The sequence below is a fragment of the Schistocerca piceifrons genome, chromosome 2 (assembly GCF_021461385.2).
Source record: "Schistocerca piceifrons isolate TAMUIC-IGC-003096 chromosome 2, iqSchPice1.1, whole genome shotgun sequence".
NCBI lineage: Eukaryota > Metazoa > Arthropoda > Insecta > Orthoptera > Acrididae > Schistocerca > Schistocerca piceifrons.
Window position 1 is genome coordinate 1,089,236,220 of NC_060139.1, and position 24,475 is coordinate 1,089,260,694.

The window sequence follows — 24,475 nt, forward strand, 5'->3', positions numbered from 1 at the left end:
ATAGTTTCCTGAGAAAGCATTCAGTGTAACATCAGATGAAGTTTTATGCCTGCCACCGGCTTTAAACGTATAATTTTTCCAGCATATCGAGGGTAGATTGAAGTCACCACCGACCATAATTGTATGAGTGGGGTAAATATTTGAAATGAGTCTCAAGGGTTTTTTTTTTATGTTCAGCAACTATATCTTCTGAGTAGGGGTCGGTGAAGCGACCCAATTAATAGTTTAGTCCGATTTCAAGTATAACGTTTACGGATACTATTTCGCAGGAACTATCTGTTTCAATTTCACTGCAAGGCAAACTACTTCTGACAGCAATAAATACACCACCACCAAATGTATGTAATCTATCTTTTCTGAACACTGTTAGATTGTTACAAAAAATTTCTGCCAAACCTATTTCCAGCATTAGCCAGCTTTCTGTACCTATAACTATTTGAGCTTCAGTGCTTTTTTTGTGGCGGTGTTCCTAGCGACAAACACTTGGCTGTAGTAATGGCTTACGAAGTCACCGCCACACTTTTAATAGCGGGCCGACCGGTCCGCTGGAACAGTGAACAGAAAGATGAAAAACCAAACACTCTGATTAAATAAAAGTCGGTACTTATCTTTATTCACTAAGATACAGAAACAAGGTCGTGAACTCCGTGTCTACGGAAATCTGTCTAGTTCAAGTCGGAGCGGCTAGGTCAGCGTCGGCTGACGACAAACAACAACTGTGCTGCGATGAACACACAACTGACTAGTAAGTACACAATTCGGTGGCGAGTATACAACTGAGCGGCGAATGCAGAACTGTCCTAGCGCTCGCGACTCCAGCGCTTAAGAAGCCAGAAGCCAGCGGTGGCGCGCGCAGACTTGCGGCGATTTCCTGTATCGCTGGCGCTGCTTATACGGACGGCGTCCGGACTTGGATGCTGCCAACCTTTTGGCAGCGGGCTCGGTTGGCATTACTGGCTAGGACGTAACAGCTTTTATTAGGGCTTGGAGATCTGGTTCTTTCCCAACACTGTTACGAGAAGTTACAACTACAGTACCGATCGTTTCTACCTTACTGTGATTTACCTGCCCCCTTTCGGACGGACGATTTTCCTGTAGTTCCCTGAGGCCCTCTAACCTCTAAAATCGCCCAGTCCTTTCCACACAGCCTCCGCTAACCGTGTAGCCGTTTCCTGTGTGTAGTGGACTCCTGACCTATTTAGCAGAACCCGGAAACCCACCACCTGATGGCGCAGTCAAGGAATCTGCAGTCTACACCGTCACAGAACCGCCTGAGCCCTCCATTCGGCTCTGCACCAAAGGACCACAGTCGTTTCTATCGACGATGCTGCAGCCTGGTAGTCTTTACCATTTCCGCTAGCCGCCCAAAACCAGAGAGAATCTCCTGTGATCCAAAGGGACATACGTCATTGGCACCGACATGAGCCACCACCTACAGTTGGCTGCACCCTGTACTCTTCATGGCATCCGGAAGCAGCCTTTCCACATCCGTTTGAAGGTCATAAAAATATTCAACAAACGAACGGTGTACTCGCCTTCTTAGCAACAGGAACACGAGGCGTTCTGGCACTGACAGCCTATACAATAGTGAGAGAATACATTATAAGATCTAGAACTTTCAAGTAAAAATCTGTTTTGTAATGCATTTCTTGACCTTCAGTTTTAATATCTTCTGGCTGACGCTGGAACTGTTCCTTCTTCCGTCTCTTTATTATCGGCATTGTGCCACCTATTGTCGGGTTTTCTGTTTCGAGTTCGTTTACCAGGTCTCCAACGCGTAGTAGCTAATGAAGGAATTTTAGATCCTCCCGGTAGTACCTCTGTCAATAGCTTTCGTTATATCTGTGCAAATATGTTGGACTATGGTAATACTTTGTTGGTTTCTGCTGACAACATTAATATGCAATACCTAACCACAACTGAACGAAGGGGTGTAAAATCCCAGGTAAAGTTTGCCACACTGCCAGCCGCATGTGCAACCATTCTGTTCGTGTTCGCTCATTCCAACCAGTACGTCATAGACCTCTCCTACGTTATACTTCAGAATGGCGACTGAGTCAGTCTTACATTCCCAACTCTATGGCTTCAACATTAGGGCAGATATGTGACCGTTGAAGGCTCCCAGCGTAGAGTAGAAGCAGAAAACAAATCATAATTTTCTCGTCAGACTAATGAAAGGAACTGTATATTCCAACACGGTTGCAGCATAATTCACAACTGTACATAGGAAACGATTACAACACGGAACATAAAATGCCTCAGGATTCATATGTAAGATCTGCTTTTGTATTCGTACGTTCTCGTCCTTCATAGTAGAACCGTTATCATACCCTTCCTTTCTCATGTTGTCTAAAGGTATTTTCACTTCCTCTAACTGCTTTGTGAGCACAAAAACTGTGTATCTCTTGGAGGAACAAAGCCAAGAAAATGTTCACTAATATTTTTTGTATGACAGGTGTCAACACCAGGAGAAGACACTTCGACGAAACACACTATGATCGTTATTTGCTCAATCCAGGAATATCTGGTGTACAGTGCCAAATGATACTGTAGTAGTTAAATGCTTTCAATAAAGACGATATTTATTTATAAATTATTGTTGGAGCATGTGAATTGTTTCATTTTTCTCTTACTTTTTTCTACATGAACTGAATCAAATTTTCCAATTAATAACTTGGGACCTACCGTGGCTAGGTAAATTCTCAGAAATGTACCGCCGTTTACTGTTACCACCTGAAGCGAGTAATATTTGAATGTCATAAAAGACTTTGCAGCAGAAACAAAACCCGACATCTGCACTTTTTGAATACGCTAATTACTTTCAGTTAACAATTTCGCCATTCCAAAAACGTTAATTTCTATTTGTAGAAGTAAAGTAACGAAAAAGATTCATCCTTAGGACAACTGCAAAATTCAGTTATTTGTTTTGGAGGCCTCATGATGACTGGGTGTTGTGTGATATCCTTAGGTTAGTTAGGTTTTTATGTAGTTCTAAGTTCTAGGGGACTGATGACCATAGATGTTACGTCCCATAGTGCTCAGAGCCATTTGAACCACTTTGTTTTGGAGGAACTCTTATAACAAAGGCTGTATCAGCAAAATCGTCTGTTTTGTCGGGCCGTTTTGCAGTATCAGACTGTGAGATGTGTAGTTTCTACACTCAGCTGAAACAGTTTCGGATTCCTTAGAGAGCTCGCACTCCATATCCGACTTACCAAGTGGCGATGAAGGTCCATCTTTAACTACCGAAAGCTTCGCCTGATTCATTTCAGCAACTGCATTCTCGGCTGAATCATTTTGACCAAAACCTTCTATAGTTTGAGAAAAAATATCCAACGAAGAATATCATTTTTTTATCTACTTTTTCTTCTTCAGCTCGTCTTTTCCTATATTGACTTCCAGAGAGAAGCTTCCTGCCGTCAGACATTGTAAGTGTTTACAACATTTGCGCGTACCCTGATGAAAACACGTCACGTCACAGTCAGATATCCTTTTCACATTAAACTACTAATCTCTGCACAACGTCAGATGAATGAGCAAATGTTAAAACTTCAACACGGCGTTTGCTCTGCTGTGGTCTTTACTGGGATGTCTAAAACGAGTGATAAGAGCATTGGCAGAATGTTTTCAGCAGCATGACTATTGTTCGAGGTTAATAGACAGAAATAAATTGTGTATGGCAAATGAAGTACGAGGGGGAGTTGGAAAATAAGTTTCCCCTGTCGACTGTGAGCAGAGTTGTGTGATGTGGGTGAAAGACGACACGGCAGGTGAACGCGCACGTGCAAGACACCGGTACGCCACTGGGTAGAGGTCTACCGCGTTACCATGAATCTGGCAATGAGCTTCTGCTTCGGATTGTGACGGGGGATGGAACGTGGGTCCACCTTTACGCTCCCTAATCGAAGGCCACATCCATGGAGTGGAAACATCCGTCATCATCTGTCCGAAAGCAAAAGCACTCAGTCTGCAGGTAAAGTGCTACTCACCGTTTTCTGCGACGCCAAAGGAGTTATGCTGCTGGATTTTCCTGAGGATGCAACCATCAATGCGGCGCGGTACTGTGCCACTCTGTCGAAATTGAAAGAGGTGATTCGTAAAAAGCGGACTGGCCTTCTCAGATCTGTTGTTCTGCTGTTGGATGACAATGCCAGACGGCAACGCAAAACCATATTGCGCCTACATCATCCGCCTTACAGTCCGGATCTCGCACCAATTGACTTCCATCTGTTTCCTGCTTTGAAGAAGGCTCTCGGCGGAAGGCGCTTTGCCAGCAATAGTGACGTCAACAAGCCGCTCAAAGCTTTTTCCGTATGCAACGCCCTGATTTTATCCGGAAGGCTTTTTGAAGCTTAGAAAGCGGTATGACAAATGTCTCAATGTAGTTGGAAATTATGTAGAAAACTAAATATATGTCTTATCTTTAATGTCTCATTTTTTTTCCTTTCACACACAACTCTGATCACAGTCGACAAGGGAAACTTATTTTCCAGCTCCTCCACGTATGTGTCTAACAAGCAGAGCACGTACAGACCTGTATCAGTCACACAAACCACAGTTGGACCACTGTGTCACACTTCACTCGCTGCTTAATTATTAATTGCTGTCCATTAATAAACAAAGAAAGCCAAAACTATTTCTCTACAATGAATGTGTCAACCGCCGGCTGCTGGAAACCGGGAGAGTTCAACGATGCCGTGGAGACTGTGTGGCAGTACCGAGACAACAGGTGTACACGAGACCTGTACCAACCAGCAGAGTTAAGTGCAACGCTGCCGGCGGTACCGTCGGCGCTTCTAATGTACAAAGCGGAAAGTCCTAAGGCAGCGAGTAACTTACATATAAATACTTTATTTTTGGAAAAAAATGTGTGTAAATTCCAAGTGCCTATTTAGTGTGGCCGTAGTACATAAAGGAGAAACGCCTGTGGACGGATGTAGAGGCATCCGTCCTGCCACGACCACGATTTACGGCTCTAAACAAGCTGTTCTGAAATCACTTCCATTAATTGTAGAGAAAAGTAACAGGGAAATCCTTAGTAAAATTGTCGGATGACAAAAAGTTTGAAATACGACGAAACTAGATTATCAGTTCCTGAAGCGGAATTTAGCTTCTTCAGCTCCAAAATCAGGTTTTTTTAAAGGTATTTCCGTATGATCTCAATATTGATATGTATTCGTTATAGCTTCAACACCGAGAAAGGACAGAAAATGATGGAACACATAAAAGGAAGTTAGACATATAGCTGGAAAAATCAATTTAGACGAACGTGATAACAAGAAGAAGAATTTAAATGATATTGATGGCTGATCAAAAGGAGAGGGAGTTTTGGGGGAAGCATAAAATAAATAATTCCACGTGTAAACGCCGCTTGATGATGATGTCTGGGCTCAACATAACTATGGAACGTGGTAGGCAGTTCATATTTTACTTTTTGTTACGAAGTTTTTTTCTCAGCGATACTGCTATAGGTGACCAATGTTGCTGTATAGCAACTGTTACGGTTACATTTATCTATTTTTCTATATTATAAAGTTTCCCTTTGTGTGGGGAGGGCTTAAATGCTGAAGTAGGTACATTTTAAGTATTGTATAGGTGCATGCTAGAAACTGAGTTGGCAACAATGCTACTAGCAAGCTTTGCTATTTTGAATGACTCACTCAAGGTGACCACCTCCTGCGCTTCATTTGGCATTTGTTTCACAGCGTCGGATATATTTTGCAGTATGGCCAGATTTTATGAATTATTCTCAATATTCTCCATTTATGCAAATCTTTCATTGTCCTGTTTAACTCATCGTTTTGGAGCTACATTAAAATTTAAGATTTTGCCGCTCCCAAAAACCTGTCGCCTCCCCCCCCCCCCCTTCCCTCTCTTTCTCTCTCTCTCCGAGAGCGAGTGCAGAATGGGGTTTAAAACTGACTACGGTGAATTATGACAATGTCTTTCCGTCTTAAGTACCCTGTTCACTTACAGGTAATCTCACTGACAAGTAATTTTTGCTTCAGAACTCATTTGCAGAGAGATCAGGCGACCTTGCTGTCAAGGTGGGGTTTGGTAAGCACTTAGTCAATCAATAGAAATTCAGCATTGTGCAGGCTGGAATCATCTTGCCCAGGAAGACTTGCCATGAAGAGCAACAAACCTGGCCGTAGAACATCATCGTTGTACCTTTGTGCTGTAAGGGTTCCGCACATTACAACCAAAGGGTTCCTGCTATGAAATGAAGTGGTACACCAGACCGTCACTCCTGGCTGTAGCGCCGTACGTCGGGCGACAGTCAGGTTTCCATCCCACCGCTCTCCGGGGTGTCTCGGCCTGGAATCTATTTAGCGGTGCAAAATTGTTTCCAGTGATGAACCCCGCTTCGAGCTGAGTCCTGATAACCAGCGGAGACGAGACGGCTCTGGAGATGGCCCAGACAACGGTGTGATGACCACTGTCGCCTGCACTACGACCCGACAACCAGCAGTGACGTTCCGGCGTCCCATTTCTTTTCATAGCAGGACACCTCTGGTTGCCATCCGCGGCACTCTTACAGCACAGCGATATGTTTACGATACTGGACGTCCGGTTCTGTTGTCCTTCTTGGAAAGTTGTTCTGCTTTTACATTTGAGCAAGATAACGCGCGCCCACACACGGCGAGGATATCTACTGCTTGTCTTCGTGCTTTCCAGACCCAGTCTTGGACGGTAAAGTCGTCTGAGCTCGCCCCATCTGAGAACTGAGAAAATTGGAGCACTATGGGCAGGGCGCTCTCGGGATTTTGACGATATGGACAGAATCTGGCGTCATATCCCTCATGAGGACATTCAATAATTATATCAATCAGTGACGACCCGAATAACTGTTTGTATGAGCGCCAGAGGTGGGTCAACGCGTTATTCCCTTGTTACATTTGGGAAGCTTGTTGCTATGAATATATAAGATGCCACTGGTGATGTTGCAGCTCCCGAAGAATGGAATGACAATGAAATCTAGGCCATTATCTGCTTGATAAATATCAACGGGAACTGTTGAAAATGTGTGCCCCACCACGACTCGACCCCAAGAAGCCCTCCTTACGTGGTAGACGCTATATCTGGTTGAGCCATCGAGGACACAGAGGATAGTGCGACTCCAGGGACTTATCTCTAGCACGGTCCCCGTGAGAATCACATTTCCAACTTACCGTCCACACACTACATATGTAGTGCCCCTGCCCTCTGTACTCTTTATTCGCGGCAGTCTCTCTACCGATTCCCCTTAGAGTTTGAGCAATGTGAGTGCATCCGCACTGAAGAAGATCGTTGGCTTGTAAGCCTTATCTGTATGATGAGGGTATCTGTTCTTTCGGACATGACCTTATTCAGTGCGGATGCAATCACATTGCTCAAATTCTTACCGCAATCGGTAGATTGACTGCCGCGAGTAATGAGTACAGAAGGCAGGGGCACTACAAATGTAGTGTGTGGACAGTAAGTAGGAAATGTGGGTCTCACGCAGAGCGTGTCAGAGAAAATGCCGGCACGGTAGCTCAGCGTTTTCGGTCAGTGGTTTAGCTGCCCTCTGTAATACAAAAAAATGAGTGAACGAATCAACGAAGACCCTCAACGGGTGTCATCGGATGTCCGCCCCAAATGAATTCAACGAACAATATACAACAAAATGAGATCAAAAAAAAAATGTACGCAAATAATGTATTGCAGAGGTGTTGCCGTACCATACGGAATGTAGCACTGTCCTGCTCCACAACATCCTTTGTAAAATACCGTACAGCGTGAACTGTCAAATGTGTACCAGAGCGTTCGTGGACATGCTTCACCGCAGTTAAGACGTCCCACCCTCTACATTTCCTTTTACTACCAGTGGTCGCGTGTTCCGCAGCTGTTGTCGGTTGTTCGGTAGCAGTTGGCAGTTGTTCCTTAAAAAATGTCAGTTGTTCCCCAGCAGAGTATAATAGAAAAGAGTCCGGTCCCAAATCCTCTTCCCCAAAATAAAAATACAACACAATAGCTCACAGAATGAGAGAAATGTGGAGTATGTGCGTTGCTATGGACTTCAGGTGAATGCAGTACAGGAGCCCGGCACAGTGGAAATGTCTGAACACAAATTCAGGGCTGGTAAAGGTTAACTTCAAGAAACCAATAGGTGTACGCAAAATATGAGCCTGATACGAACAAGGGGCCCTTTTTAATATCACGCTACATTTTGGTGTCCAAGACGACACACTTGTTTTTAAATAACTGGACACCTGGGGAAATGTAGTACTGGGTGGCCGTGCTACTCACCGCATAGGGTAGGGGGCAGTCGGCGCCCTCTTGCTGCGGCGTCGAGCGACCGCTGGAGCAGAGGTGCGGTGGTGACGCGGGCACCGGCTGGCAGCACAGCAGCGCAACCCTCACACCGCATGCGGCGCCCCGGCTACCGGGAGGGGGCTGCCACTGCACACACATCACCCCCTGTTGTGTGGGGCCCACCGATCAAGATTTCACAAAAAATTACAAAAGAAATATTTTGGCATAAATCGTTCTACTTGTAAATGAGTACGGCATGAATGTGGCTGTTTTACAGAATTCGACAGCTACATGGATACTTTGCAGATAACATTTAAATTCGTGGCAGATGATTCACGGAACGACCTTCACAATGATTTTCTATCATTCCAATTCCGAATAGCTCGCGGAAAAAAATGAATCCCTACATACTTCCGTGCGAGCTCTGATTTCTTTTATTTTGTTGTGATGATCGCTCCTCCCTTCGTAGGTCGGCGTCAATAAAATATTTTCGCAGGAGGAGGAGAAAGTCATTGATTAAACTTTTGTCAGAAGGTTCCGCCGATCGAAAAACACCGTTATTTTAATGGTTTCTACCCAAATCCCCTATTTATCAATCATGCAATACATGCTGCCTTATTTGAACTACGTCGATGTACTCTATTAGTCCTATCTGGTAAGGATCCCAGACCACAAATCAGTACTCGAAAAGAGGACGGATAAGCGCAGCGTATGCAGTCTCTTTAGTAGATCTTTTACATTTTCTGACTCTCATGCCAATGACACGCAGTCTTTAGTTAGCTTTCCCCACAACATTTCCTAAGTGATTTTTCTTGTTTAAGTTGTGAGTAATTGTAATTCCGAGGTATTTAGTTGAATTTACGGCCTTTAGATTTGACTGATTCATCGTGTAGCCGAAGTTTAACGGATTCCTTGTAGCACTCACGTGGATGACCTCACACTTTTCGTTAATTAATTTCAACTGCCAATTTTTGCACCATTCAGATATCTTTTCTAAATCGTTTTGCAATTTGTTTTGATCTACTGATGACTTTAGTAGAAGATAAATGACAGTATCATCTACAAACAACCTAAGACGGCAGCTCAGATTATCTCATAATTCGTTTATATACATAAGGAACAGCGGAGGGCCTATAATACTACCTTGGCGAACGCCAGATATCACTTCTATTTTACTCAATGACTTTCCGTCAGTTGCTACGAACTGTGACCGCTCAAACAGGAAATCACGAATCCACTGACATTACTGAGACGATATTCCATAGGCATGCAACGTCAGTACAAGTATTGGTGCCGCACCTACTGGTTTATTCATTCAACGTGCCCTTCGGAAAGTAGTGGCATGGAATCCTTGACGGGCTGCGGAATATTTCACTCTCGTCGAAGCTTCATACCTTTTAGTGATGTGGAGATTTGCCAGTAATGACTAGCGTTTCGGATTACACGTTAAGCTGTAATTTTCCTCTGTGTGGTAACATGACTGGTTTAGGTTACGAATAAACAAGTCCCAGCTACAGCGTGTTAACATTGGTCAGCTAACTGATTCCTGCTGTGGAGAGAGACTTAGAGAGAGAGAGAGAGGGGGGGGGAGGGAGGGGACTAGGGGAGGCGTCCCACTACACGTACCTCTATACTGTGACCATTAATGCTGCACACACGAGACAACACAATCAGTAAGGGAATATACTTTCTGTAACGGACACAGCCAGATTATCTGGAGCACTGCAGGAAAAGATACTAGCAAAGCTAAGGTTACATATGGTAAGAAATTTAAGTGACGATGCACAGAAATAATAGCGAGACAGACGACAGTAGCAGTGGTAGCAGATCAGACGATGTAGTTCAGGAGAAGACGGACAAAAATGGAGTGGCTAAATGTAAGGTCACCGAAGTGTCATCAAAACTAATGTTCATTAGACAGTAATATCAGGTGGTAACAGAAATGTATTAACTGAAGAGAGCACTTGCTTTTGTGTGGTGTAGTCTAACCTAGATGTTGGATGACGCCTCGTGAGGGCGAGAGGCTCAAAGCGTGACTGAGATTCTCGCCGCTGGATGGCAGGTAGTAGTAGGTAGGATGTTGGCTATCCAGGAGCGAGAGGCTAAACCTCTTTCTGGGCTAGTCCTTTCTGGACAGCAGTGGCGGTCCTAACGTGTCTCTTGTAAAGTAGCACCTTACTATTATGGCGCGTTTGACTCTAAGTTATGGCTAGTGCCTGTTTAATTTCAAAAGGATTAAGCCCCACTCTGAACTGAAGCTAGGCTAATGCCTTTAACAGCAGTCATAGTACTAAGTGGTGCCAATCTAATTAAGGTACTAAGTGAGAGTTCCTGCATTCTACTTCACAACTACTGGTAAGCATAACTGACTGTCAACAGGCCTGCGCCTGGTGGTAACTTGTGCACTCAGAAATATTGCACCGAATATAACTTTTTACTGTCTTAAACAGTGGTACCGCTACACACCTGTCTTCTAACTGGTTTGATGCGGCCTCCCAAGAATTCCTCTCGTGTGCCAAAATTTTTATCCCAGAGTAATACCTGAAACCTACATTTTCAATTATTTGCAGGATGTAGTCCAGTCTCTGTCTTCATCTATAGGTTTTGCCTCTACAGCTCCCTCTAGTATCAGGGAAGTCATTTCCTGATCATTTCCTGATGTCTTAGCAGATCTCCCATCATCCTGCCCCTTCTCCTTGTCAGTGTTTTCTACAAATACAAAAAAATGGTTCAAATGGCTCTGAACACTATGGGACTTAACTTCTGAGGTCATCAGTCCCCTTGAACTTAGAACTGCTTAAACATAACCAACCTAAGGACATCACAAATATCCATGCCCGAGGCAGGATTCGAACCTGCGACCGTAGCGGTCGCACCGTTTCAGACTGGAGCGCCTAGAACCGCTTGGCCACTCCGGCCGGCCGTTTTCTGATTAAATTTTATGGTAATGCTATAAGTAATGTTTCCTTCTTTGGCTCTGTGTTTTTTTTAAATTTCATTGGAAAATGGTGGTGTTCCTTGGAGTGTCCATAAATTTCGACAACATTGTCTACGGAGTGCAACGATTTGGTGCTGTATTTAGGTTAAAATGAACAGTCGAGATCCCAATAATACTTATTTACTTACAGGTTTCGGCTTACGTTAAAGCCGTCTTCAGAATTTTTGGCCCCCTACGGCTCGTGCTGGCGGCTCCTCGGTTTTCGGTTGTGGCATCGGGAGAAAACCGAGGAGCCGCCAGCACGCGCCGTAGGGGGCCAAAAATTCTGAAGATGGCTTTAACGTAAGCCGAAACCTGTATGTAAAGAAATATTATAGCGATCTCAACTGTTGATTTTAACGTTCATCCAGTGCAACCTGGTCACTTATTCAGTTCTCTATTACAGAGAAGGAGAGTTCCGTTTTTCTTTGTGTACTGCTCTTCCGGCACTGTACGTGGTGAGCGCCTTCGTTCGCACCCCTATCCAGCCGGCACTGCCGGTATCGGTTCTTGCTTCTGGCACCTGGGTCACTGAAGGGACATTGGGGTCTAATCAGCCTTGGCTACCCTCAGTCACAAACACACAGCACTCCACTACCCTCCCTCACGCTCTGTGCATGTTCCAGTGGTAGCAGAGCACGGTAACCAGCAACAACTTTGCTGTTTCCTTAAAATTTAAAGTGTTAAATGTGTGCTTTTCTGATTCCAAGTATTACATTTACAAGTGACTGAGGCTGTAACGTTCTTACAACTTCATAAAAATATAAGAAATCAACTGAGATTCCTAACTGTTAACTGATGGACCTTCCCCCCTTATTTCCACGAACTCCTCTCTTCATCCTTCTCATCCCAGAATAGCTCCTCCACCCTACGCCTTGGATGTACTCCAGTCCCTGTCTTCCCCTACAGATTTACCCCACTTCAGCTACCCCTAATATTGTGATAGTTGTTCGCTTGTGTCTTAGTAGATGTCCTGTCTTCCTGTCCCCTCTTCTTGCTCGTGGTTCCCGTATGTTCATCGCCGATTCTGCGGTGAACTGCCTCATGTCTTGTCTTATCTGTCCACCAAATTTTCAACATCCTTCAATACCACCACATGCCAGCAACTTCGATTTTCCTGTTTTCCAGTGTTCCGAGGCTTCGTTATTCACTACCGTACAATGCTGTCTTCCAAACGTATATAGAAATTTCCTCATCAGATTAGGGCCTATGTTGAGACTGGCAGGAATGCCCTCTTTGTTTGTACTAATATGTTTGTCGCGGCACTCTCATCCCTCATGCGCCGTTTTGCTCGCAAGGGAGCATAATTTTTTAGGTTAGCGTGCCACGCTATTGCACTCAAACTCTCACAGGGGCTCTGCAGAACAGCTGTGAACACCTGAAAATGGCCTACTGGCCGAAATCGGTCATGCATATATTTTAATTTTACTAGAAAAATTAAAAGAAATGTTACGGTCGTTACGCCAAAATGAAAAAAAAGAGTAAGATATGTAAACCAAAGTAATGTCATGGGATAAAGTACAGGCCCTGAACAAGTCCCACCATTAAGTGCACCACGCTGTCACTGAGTACAGTGAGGAGGGTCCTGTGTAGGCGGTTATTTTGCTAGATGTGCAACTCACTGCAGAAAATGATGCCTGAGAGGATAATGAGCAGGAAAGATCATATCGACATACGACTGGAAATGCCTTCCACTTGAAGGTGCTGATAAAAGATTTTTGACGGTGCAGGTATCAGTGGCTGCAGACACATATGAGAACACAGCAGGCAACACTCTCAAACGATGGCAATATGGCTGCCCGCGACAGCTGCCACTATCAGTACCCCCTACAACGCATGCAGACCTTACTACCTTCCGACTTGCCTCCGTGGAAACGCTGTACCATTATACATTAAGTATGCCCTCGTAAGTGTGAAGCTGAAACACTGGCACTGGCAGAACATTCCACCTTGCGTGGTGTGTTCTCATGCGCTCTCTTAAATCTCTTTTACGGTCCCCTTTAAGTGGGCATACCACCAATGGAACGCAATTTCAGCTATATGTCTGTATTGACCTTTTCTGCTCCTTATCCTCTCACGAATCTGTTACTACTGTTTGTTGCCACTTAAATCACTCTTTGTAAACATTAATCCCCTAACTATTTAGTTGCTATTTACATACTTAAATAACAACTTTTCAATAGGAATTTTATCAGAATGCATACATGTACACTGCTGGCCACCGTAAATGCAACACCAAGAAAGACAAGAGGTAGCACAACAACATTTATTTTGTAGATAACATGTTGACCAAGTATCAAATGATTACGTTTACAGACGTCTGTGACATGTGGTTCCTGCCAGAATCAGTAGCCAGAGTAGCCGCCATTGTTGGAGATCACCGCTGCCACACGTCTCGGCATTGAGTCAAAGAGACGTTGGATGTGTTCCTGGGGTACAGCAGCCCAAGCAGCTTCCACACGTTGCCAAAGATCATCTGGTTTGGCAGCTGGGGATGTAATCTGGGTCACTCGTTGAGCAAGCATGGACCACATGTTTTCTATCGGCGAAAGATCCGGAGAGCGAGCCGGCCAGGGAAGCAATTCAATCTGGTTATTGACGAAGAACCTTTGGACAATGCGTGCCACGTGTGGTCGCGCATTATCCTGTTGAAATATGGCTGTGGCCGAGCCCTGAAGGTAAGGAAGGACAACTGGCTCCGGCACCTCGGATATGTAGCGCCGGCTATTTAAAGTACCGGCAATGTGTACTAGAGGCGTGCGAGAGTAATATCCAATACTGCCCCATACCATAATACCCGGTGCAAGACCAGTGTGGCGGTGCATAATGCAGCTGTCCAGCATCCTCTCTCCACGGTGTCTCCACACTCGACTCCGACCATCGTGGTGCTGCAGACAGAAGCGTGCCTCGACAGTAAAGACAACGTCATTCCATTCTGCTGTCCACATCCGTCTGTCATCACACCATTGGCGACGGAGAGGTCTGTGCTCTGCGTCAATGGTAGACGAAGCAATGGACGTCTTGCGGACAGACCACCCTGCTGTAAATGGCGTCGAATGGTATGCGCAGACACCGGATGATGCGTTACAGACGCAATGTGGTGTGCTATGGTTCGGGATGTCACTGAGCGATCCGTTACTGCCGGTGCAGTGGTGCACCGAGGTGAATGCGATCGACCACGTCGGTCCGTCGTACCCTCCTGCATCCAACGGTCACATATCCGCATTACAGTTGTTTGGTTTCGTCCAACACGACTAGCAATTTCTCTGTATGATAATCCACAATCTCGGTAAGCCACTATCCTTCCTCTGTCGAACTCGCATACTTGGTCAAAAGAAGTTCACTGTTTTCTACGAGGCATAACTGATCGTCTTGTGAAACAACCACAAGGTAAACACACGTGCCGAACGTACACTCGTCGAAATCACCAAGCCTTAAATGGCGCTATGAGGTGGCGCCACAGGCGCGCGTGATGTGCGACTGCGCTGAAATTCTAATCAGTTGCATATCTCATCGCTGCAAACTCATGGTGTTGCATTTACGGTGGCCAGCAGTGTACTTCAGACAATACAGTGTGCAAAATTGCATTACGAAATGTCTCATTTTTCTATATTTTAATTTCATCCGCCTCGCCCATATGGGCAGCAGGTGCGCAATCAGCAGTGGAACATTCCGCTCTTCAGCCAAGGGCTTTTAAAAAAATACAAGGGAGACGAAAACAAATAATATTACAAGAGAAAAATAATACCATGGCTTTTAAAAAGTATAAATGACCGAATTTCGTTGGCATTTGCATAAACGGGGTAAGATTGTTGTCTTTTGTTTTAAATTCAAGTCACTGGACTACGAATTTTATACTGTTAAAAACACATAACAGAGATTCCTTTATGAAACATAACTGCACTCTGACTTAACAGCTGAAGGACATGTACTGGGACAAACGGATTTGGGCAGGAGAAAATGTATGTAGGTTGATTCTTAGAAAGAAGAAGACAGCAACCAGCCACTATTAATACTGCGATTTCTTTAAGTAAATAGCGCCGTAACCGGTTTCGAACTGACAAGTTCATCATCAGACGGCTGTTCACATGATTTACAAGATACACTTTACTGACGATTATGTAAAGTGTATTTCGCAAATCAAGTGAATAGCTGTCTTCATCTCTGTAAGAATCAACCTATATCGATTGTCCACAGCCACGGTCTCACTGTGTCAAGTGGACAAAACAGCAAGAGGAGAAAATGTGTTCTGTAGGTAAGAGGGTTGTGAGTAGAAAAAATAGAGGAGTCGTTAAGATAGGAGACTCCAAGGATGTTGGTGTGGACGGTTGGGCGACAGAAGGTGAGGAGTAGCCTGGTTGTTGGGCGGGCCTGTGATACCAAGAAGGGACGGGGCCGGAGAGGAGGAATGAGACAGGAGCAGACATAATGTGGAGTGGCATAGTTGGGGAATTACAGTTGGTAGGAGGGATAAATGTCGGGGCGGATCTCACTGTCTGGGAGAAGGATTCGGTTGAAACTGCGTTGGGATAGGATGTGGAGTGTAGAGGTGTATGGATGATGAGATGTGTTGTTAACGCATGCCACTTGTTGAGTCTGGTGATTACAGGGAAACAAAAGGATTATTCGAATCGGTTAAGCGTGTTACTGAACACTATGTCGAGGTTCTCGATGTGGGCTAGGAGGGAGGGGAAGTTGGTGAGTTAGTAGAGGATTCGCGCTGGGAATTCGATTCTCTCTTTTTCCGGTTTTCCCACAGTCCATGATGCACTACTGTACCGTGCTCTGCTCCAAATGTACGTTGTCAGAAAGTTGTACCTCAAACTGAGGCCGATGTTTAAATTTAGTAGACTTATTTTGTCAAGGAATGCCCTAATTTGCCGGTGATAGTCAGTTTTTTATCTCCTCCTCGTTTCGTCTGTGCTGTAATATTTTGTTTCTTATGTCAGAACTCCTTTACATTGTCAACGTTGTCTTCCACAACACTAACTTTGAATTTAAACATTACTCTCAATTCAGTTACTCCCCATTACCTTCTTCTTTCTTCCGATTACTGTCACTCCATTGCATGTGCTGGTTACCATTACACCTATTTTTCTGAGAATTTGATAGATTTTGTGTCGCGAGCAGGCGAAACTACTTTCGGCCGGCCACAACTGTGGGTTCCTTGATTGCACTGTTAGATGGCACATCAAGATAGAGCACATGTAATATTAATTCACTTTATTACATTAATGAACAAAAGATATACCAAACTTTGACGCACTTCTTCGGCAAGGAATTGCGGGATAAATTACAACTGTCATTGACTACCAAAGCATCACCTGACGCACTAATTAACAAACTGCTCTCTTGAGGTACAATGTTAAAAATTAACGAAGTACATTTTATCAGAAGCTTTTACTGTCACTGTTCCACTCGATGATGTTGACTGCTGTAGCCGAGGCAGACGTTATCATTAAATATAGAACGACTATCAACTATATGAAAGTGAAATGTTAAACTCCATATTGCTAGCTTGACTATATATTGACCACAGTGTGAGGGCGCTCCTGCGCTGAGACGGGAGGCGTGGTGTTCAGGAGCGCCTTCCCGTACGCCTGTAGCGAGCCTTCGCCAGTGCCTGTGCTATCGATTAGCGCTGCAGAATTCGATGTGCCACTTCGATCTTCGGACAATACCACATATAACACCATTTTATATTGTCGAATGCTTTTTGTAAGTTTGCAAATCCTATGAAGTCGTCTTGACTTTTTTTTATCGAGCTTCGATTATGAAGTGCAACGTCGGAACGGTCTGTGTAGTGCCTACATCTTTTCCAGAAAGTCATGGAACAGATCCAGAAAATTGTTTTACATTCTACTGTATATTATGCTTGTCAACAACTTGGGTGCATGACGTGTTAAACTGACTGTGCGTCAGTTATGGCACTTACCTGTGCTTACTACCTGGAGCTCTGTGGATGATGGTTTCCCGAATGTCTAATTGTGTATTTCCAGGCTCGTCAAACAAACTTTAAACAGTCGGTTGTTTTCCATACCGTCAATGATTTTAGAATTTCCAGTGGAATGTTATTTATACCTTCTGCCTTCTGGGATAGCAAGACTTCGAAAGCTCTGACTCTAATACCCGATCGCCTTTATCTTCCGTATCGACTAACGTTTCTTCGTCTGTCAAGTTATCAGAGAGTTTATCCCTCTCGTGGAAGCCTTCAGTGCAGACCTTACACGTATTCACTCTCTCCTTTGGGTTGAACCGTCTATTTCCTCTTGCACTCTATAACGCTGACGCCATTGCTTTTAACGTCACAGGAGATTTTTCTACATGTGAATTAGTCCTTACAATGATTATTTCTTACCAGATTTCTTCATATTTTTCCTACAGCCTGGCTTCCTTGGACTTTCAATTTATTTGATTCCAAAGGGAATTATATGGCTGTTCTCGGGAATTTGTGTGGTATTTTCTCTAGTCGATCAAATGAAATATCTCTTCTGCTGTGCAGGATTTTTTTGAAATTACCTTCCTTCTACACAAATTTCTCAGTTCGACTACTGTGATTACACTGGTGAAACCTTTGCATCAGACAATATCACGAAGCTTTTCACGAGAACATGTCAGTCGCTGGGTAGCTAAGTTTTCATCATTATCTTATATATATGGTTCTCGGGCGAGACGTCGGATGTCATAGTGAAAATTCCACAATATTTCATCAGCGCAACTGGCCGACATCTTCAGGTGCGACGAACACACTACTAAGGCATCACTAGAGCCCCTATTTATGCCAGTCTTAGGCAGGAAGTGCGCGTGAGTGGAGGCGCCGAATTCGATGGCCAATAGCGACGATATTGTGGAGTTGTCCCTATGACATCCAACATCTCAACATGTCCGCCGGGAAAGCCTCAAGCAACACATCTTATCTGCAGCCATTTACAAATGATCTACCACCTAGTGACCGCGACAGATCGTCTTCTCATGCTATTGATTTGGTATCACTTTAACAAAGTTTTAACAATGTTACAGCTTTTATATGTGTAAGCTTGGAAATGGAAATAATTAAACACTGCTTAATACTCATGTACTAAGAAAAAAAAGAAAACTGGAAAGAGTTTAGATTAATAGAATATCGCCACCGTTGGTGTCTAGGTGGAAGTACCTCACAGACATTCAACCTTCCGCTCCTGGGCAGCCACCGCCCTATCTACTACTACTCGCCAACCAGGGGCGTCAGAAATACTCCGAGCCGCTCTCCCTCAGATACATCTAGGTTAGGTGACCCCACACAGCAGCGTGCCAATTTCTGTATTTCTCTTACAATGCTAAATATTCTGTGGCGTACAGGAACGATCATTCAAAACGATAAAAATTTAGAAATCATACCTTAAGAGCTATGAGCACTTTCTCAACTGAAGAAATGTGTTTCAGGATAGCGGAGATGAAATAGTGCTAATAGCTCTTTAAGTATGTAATTTTGAACCCATGTTTAATTTACTGTTTTGATTTGAATGACAATTCCTGTCATATAACTGAATAATGATCATTCCTTCTGCGGCACCCTGTGTACATGACTGTCTCATGAATACTTGTTTTCGTGACACTCAAGTCAATATACAACCTAACACAACTAAATCGACGTAAGACAAAGATATCATCCAAATGGGATGAAACTCGGTCGATGTGATGTGCATGCACAACAAACAGACGATCACTATTTCTGAAAAATTGGATGATTTATTAAAGAGAAAGAGCTTAGAGAAGTAGACAACGTTTGGCACTTACGCAAACAGTAATTCAGCTTGGCATCGATTGACACAGTTGTTGGATGTTCTGCTGGGGGATATTGTCCCAAAGTCTGTCAAAGTGAGGCGTTGGATCATCAAAATGCCTCGCTGGGTAGTGGGTAGCCGCTGGGTCCTGGGTGCGTTGCCACGGTTCGCACGGCTCCCCCCGTCGGAGGTTCGAGTCCTCCCTCGGGCATGGTCGTGTGTGTTATCCTTAGTGTTAGTTAGTTTAAGTTAGATTAAGTAGTGTGTAAGCCTAGAGACCGATGACCTCAGCAGTTTGGTCCCATAGGAACTTACTACAAATTTCTAAATATTTCATCAAAATCATGGGTTGGTTCGAGGGCGCTGCCCATAATGCTCAAAATTTTCTCAATTTAGGAGAGATCCGGTGACCTTGTTGGCCAAGATAGGCTTAGGCAAGCATTAACACAGGCCGTAGATTTCCTCCCCATGTGTGGGCAGACATTATCTTGCTTAAATGTAAGTCCCAAATGGTTTGCCATGAAGGGCAACAAAACGGGACATAGGATATCGTCTGTTGGCCTCTGTGCTGTAAGGCTGCCTCAGATGACAACCAAAGCGGTCCTGCTACTAAATGAAATGGCAGCCACTCCACTCCTGGTTGTCGGGCCACTGGCGACTGACAGCCAGGTTGATATCGTACTGCTGTCTGGCGCGTCTCCAGACACGTATCGCTGGTCATCGCGGCTCAGTCCAAAGTGGAACTCATCACTGAAGATAATTCGACTCCAAGCAATGAGATTCTAGCCCAAAGACCTGGCTAGATGCGACCCATGCAGAGATGAGATACCAATCCGACTGTCGTCCGCCAATCCGCCATTTGGTCCGACAGCTACGAGTGGTGGTCTATCACTGCAGAACCCCTTTGGCTGTCATCTGCAGCACACTTACAGCACTGCGGTTCGCCGACGATATTAGATGACCAGCTTGGTTTCCGATCAAAGGCAAAGCCATCTTGGGTTTTCATTTGAGCAAGGTACCACCCGCTTGCAAACGGCGACAGTATCCACTTTCTTCATACTTGCCAAACCCTGCCTTAGCCAGAAAGGTAGCCAGATCTCTCCCCAGTTCCGAAGGTTTTGGGCATTATGAGCAGGCCCCTCCCGTAACGTGCCAGTTGGACAGAATTTGGAACGACAGCCCTCAGGTGGACAGTAATCACTGCTAAGCAGAAAAACAGCTTAAATGAGGACCAGAGATGAATCCACGTGTTCCTGACTTGCTTAATTTGTGAAGCTCTTTCACTTGAATAAATCATCCAGTATTTCTGAAACTATAATAACGAATACTGTCTCATTTGGATAATTCCTTCTTGGTTATTCGTTTCTCTGTCTTACGAGTGTATACTTAATCACAGTTCTACCTGTAGAACAGGGTCTCTTCGCCTGTTCCTCTGTCTGACCGATTACCATTACTTCTGTCGTCTGCTTCGGTAGTAATGTCTGTGAAGTTCTTCGTCGCTTGTACTAATTACCGCATGCATTCTCCTCAGTGCTAGTATTCCTCAAGCGCAGCAAAACTTTCAAATGGCTCTAAGCACTATGGGACTAAACATTTGAGGTCATCAGTCTCCTAGAACTTAGAACTACTTAAACCTAACTAACCTAAGGACATCACACGCATCCATTCCTGAGGCAGGATTCGAACCTGCAACCGTAGCAGCAGCGCGGTTCCGGACTGAATCGCCTAGAACCGCTCGTCCACAGCGGCCAGCAAAATGCTAAGGCCCAGCGGTCTAATAATCTATCTGCACAGTGGCTGTATTTGGTCCACAAGGTATCGACAGCAAGTGAGCGTATCATGTTGTCGTGTGAGTGTGTTAGTCGTCTTTCCAGCGACCACTGTTCATAGTACAGATTTACATGTTGTGGGGCCCTTTCTCTTCCTCTATACGTACATTTAGTCACCTGCCACAAATGCTTGAGATCTGGTCCAGGGACGTTTAAGAAATGAATCACTTCACAGCTGGGTTTGGCATGTTCAGTCCTCGACTGCTGTCTGATGCTGGGGAAGGATGTGTAAGTGAACAGACAGAGAGGGTACTCACTGCAAGGGGCCCAGCGGCAGCTTGGAGGGCGAGATGGCGGCGATGGGCGCGCCCTCGGCCTCGCCGTCGGCGGCCAGCAGCTCCAGCGGCAGCGTGGACCGGCGCCGCCCCGCCACCGACGGCGCCGCCCCCAGCAGCCCGCAGCAGGCGGCCGCCCCCGCGCCGGACTCGCTGCTGCCCAGGCTCACCCCGTCTGCCGGCAGGCGCGGTACACACTGTTTCTAAACTGTACAACTAGGGGCAGCAACTGTGTGAACCATGAAGGATAATGACCTCTTAATGATTCTGAGCGAAAATAACAGTGTGTTCCAGAGTGGCAACGAGTAAAATAGATGGTGGACGAGGGAGAGAAGCTATAAAATGCAGACTGGCTATAGCATGAGAAGTATTTCGGCATAGCATGAATTTGTAGACAAGTAACATAAATGCAAGCCTTAGAAAATCTTATCTGAAGTTGTGAAATGTCTTCAGTAAGCAGTGCCGAGAAGAAGAGAATAGAGGCTGACATAATGCACTGCTGTAGAAGGAAGCTTTAGTTGGCCAGATCGAATAACAAATGGGAAGGTACTGAATCAAACGCCATAAAAATGAAATTGATTGTACAATTTGATTAAGAGAAGGGCTTGGATGACGGGATGGATTCTGATGTATCAAGGAACTAAGTTTGCTAATATGTAGAAGGAAGAGCATGTCTGCACGTGAGGGAGGGAGGGGGGGTGGGGGGGGGGGGAGTGGTGGAATTGGAGAGGGAGGCGAAATCTTATAATGTGTAATGAGGTTCAGTTGGGTGTACGCTAACTGATCAAAACTATATGGACACACCTATCAGTGGACATTAAAATAGGTTGTATCCATCCTTCGTTTTTTGACAACCTCACCTCTGCTGATAGATTCAATCAGGTGTCAGAGTCTCCGTGGAGGAATTGTAGCCAGTACTTCCTAAAGAGCAGAAATCGGAAAAAGTAGTCATATTAGACACGGGTCCTGAGCGAAGGCGGCGCTCTAACTCATGTCAGAGTTTTTGAGTTGGGTTCAAATTGAGACTCTGAGCATAACCGTTGCAAGACTACACTGGTCTTGCACGATGATCTGAGAAGTTAGAGGCTACTATGAGTTTACGCCCTGACACGAATCACCTTAAATAATAAGCCTTCCACTCGTATACCGGGTCGATGCATCTGCTAAATTGATTTTGCCCTTCGACAGTGGGTGTTGTTGATAGGCTCCATTACAGGTTATCACTTCCATCAGACTCTACATAAACTTCAATGCCCAGCCCAAGGTGAACATGGAAACTCGCGAATTTTTATGGACACCTTCCCTGTTCACAAAGGGTGCTTACAACACTGTCGGAACGCCTTGGCCGAGCGATCTACATTTCTGTTGCGTCCCTGGCCCTGTCATGGCTAGACGCGCCTAAGAGGTAGATCCAGGTATGCAGTTTTTTCATCTCTTTGGCTGAAAGCACTCCTGTGTGAAAAATTCTTGAGACCAACGTCCTGTGCTCAGTAAGAGCTTCGAGATGTTCCTTTCCCCAAAAGCTGCATGTGCCTCCCAAGTCCAAAACTTCCACTGCAGCATTTACTGTTAAACGTCCGAATTCCTTGCTTGTTCTCAACTCCACAAAATCAAAGGGGAGCAGCCACTAATATCTCAAAAAAAATGGTTCAAATAGCTCTGAGCACTATGGGACTTAACTTCTGAGGTCATCAGTCCCCTAGAACTTAGAACTCCTTAAACCTAACTAACCTAAGGACATCACACACATCCATGCCCGAGGCAGGATTCGAACCTGCGACCGTAGCGGTCGCGCGGTTCCAGAGTGAAGCGCCTAGAACCGCTCGGCCACCACAAATATCTCACATGTATTAACAACATATATGGCTGCTCCTGTTGAAAACTAGCGGTCGTCTCACAAAATTGATGTCTTGGGTGTAAAATCAACATTGAAGAGTAGCCTTGAATATGAAAAATAGTGAGAGAGTTATTCGTTCTCTCTCACAGTCCATTTTGGTAATTTCCTGTCCACAAATAATTGCCTCACACATACTGCTTTACGACAGCATGCATTTTCATAATTACACAAGCAGTGATCATCTCCAAACTTTTCCTCTACAACATCCAGTACGCAAGGCTGTACAAAATGTCAGGTCCTTCCATGTTTACCAGTTTCTTAAGGGAAATAATGACCACACACCCATAACGTCACATTCTCCTAATTTCATGGTTTGCAGTACACATGATAGCAGTAATGTTCTTCTGGAATTTGACAAGCCCAAACCCTTCCATCTTACCACCAGAGGCTACACCATCACCTCAAATCACTCATTCCCAGTCATCAAATGCCGCGTGGCGTCACTCTTTAGACTTTCTTACAGGGTGTTTCAAAAATGACCGGTATATTTGAAACGGCAATAAAAACTAAACGAACAGCGATAGAAATACACCGTTTGTTGCAATATGCCTGGGACAACAGTACATTTGCAGGCGGACAAACTTTCGAAATTACAGCAGTTACAATTTTCAACAACAGATGGCGCTGCAAGTGATGTGAAAGATATAGAAGACAACGCAGTCTGTGGGTGCGTCATTCTGTACGTCGTCTTTCTGCTGTAAGCGTGTGCTGTTCACAACGTGCAAGTGTGCTGTAGACAACATGGTTTATTCCTTAGAACAGAGGATTTTTCTGGTGTTGGAATTCCACCGCCTAGAACACAGTGTTGTTGCAACAAGACGAAGTTTTCAACGGAGGTTTAATGTAACCAAAGGACCGAAAAGCGATACAATAAAGGATCTGTTTGAAAAATTTCAATGGACTGGGAATGTGACGGATGGAAAGGTAGGGCGACCGCGTACGGCAACCACAGAGGGCAACGCGCAGCTAGTGCAGCAGGTGATCCAACAGTGGCCTCGGGTTTCCGTTCGCCGTGTTGCAGCTGCGGTCCAAATGACGCCAACGTCCACGTATCGTCTCATGCGCCAGAGTTTACACCTCTATCCATACAAAATTCAAATGCGGCAACCCCTCAGCGCCGCTACCATTGGTGCACGAGAGACATTCTCTAACGATATAGTGCACAGGTTTGATGACGGCGATATGCATGTGGGCAGCATTTGATTTACTGACGAAGCTTATTTTTACCTGGACGGCTTCGTCAATAAACAGAACTGGCGCAAATGGGGAACCGAAAAGCCCCATGTTGCAGTCCCATCGTCCCTGCATCCTCAAAAAAAACTGGTCTGGGCCGCCATTTCTTCCAAAGAAATCATTGGCCCATTTTTCAGATCCGAAACGATTACTGCATCACGCTATCTGGACATTCTTCGTGAATTTGTGGCGGTACAAACTGCCTTAGACGACACTGCGAACAC

At 44.9% G+C, this 24,475-nt stretch overlaps 1 protein-coding gene across 1 annotated transcript in view; it reads right to left on the bottom strand.

Annotated features, from left to right (window-relative positions):
* Positions 1–18,229: 18,229 nt before the first annotated feature.
* LOC124776148 (PDF receptor-like) overlaps positions 18,230–24,475 on the bottom strand; it is a 397,145-nt gene continuing 390,899 nt past the window's right edge. Inside the window, exons 15-16 of the mRNA XM_047250985.1 lie at positions 21,246–21,296; positions 18,230–18,246 (exon numbers count right to left, since the gene is read on the bottom strand). Coding sequence (XP_047106941.1) covers positions 18,230–18,246; positions 21,246–21,296 — 68 coding nt within the window. The remainder of the gene's footprint in view (positions 18,247–21,245; positions 21,297–24,475) is intronic.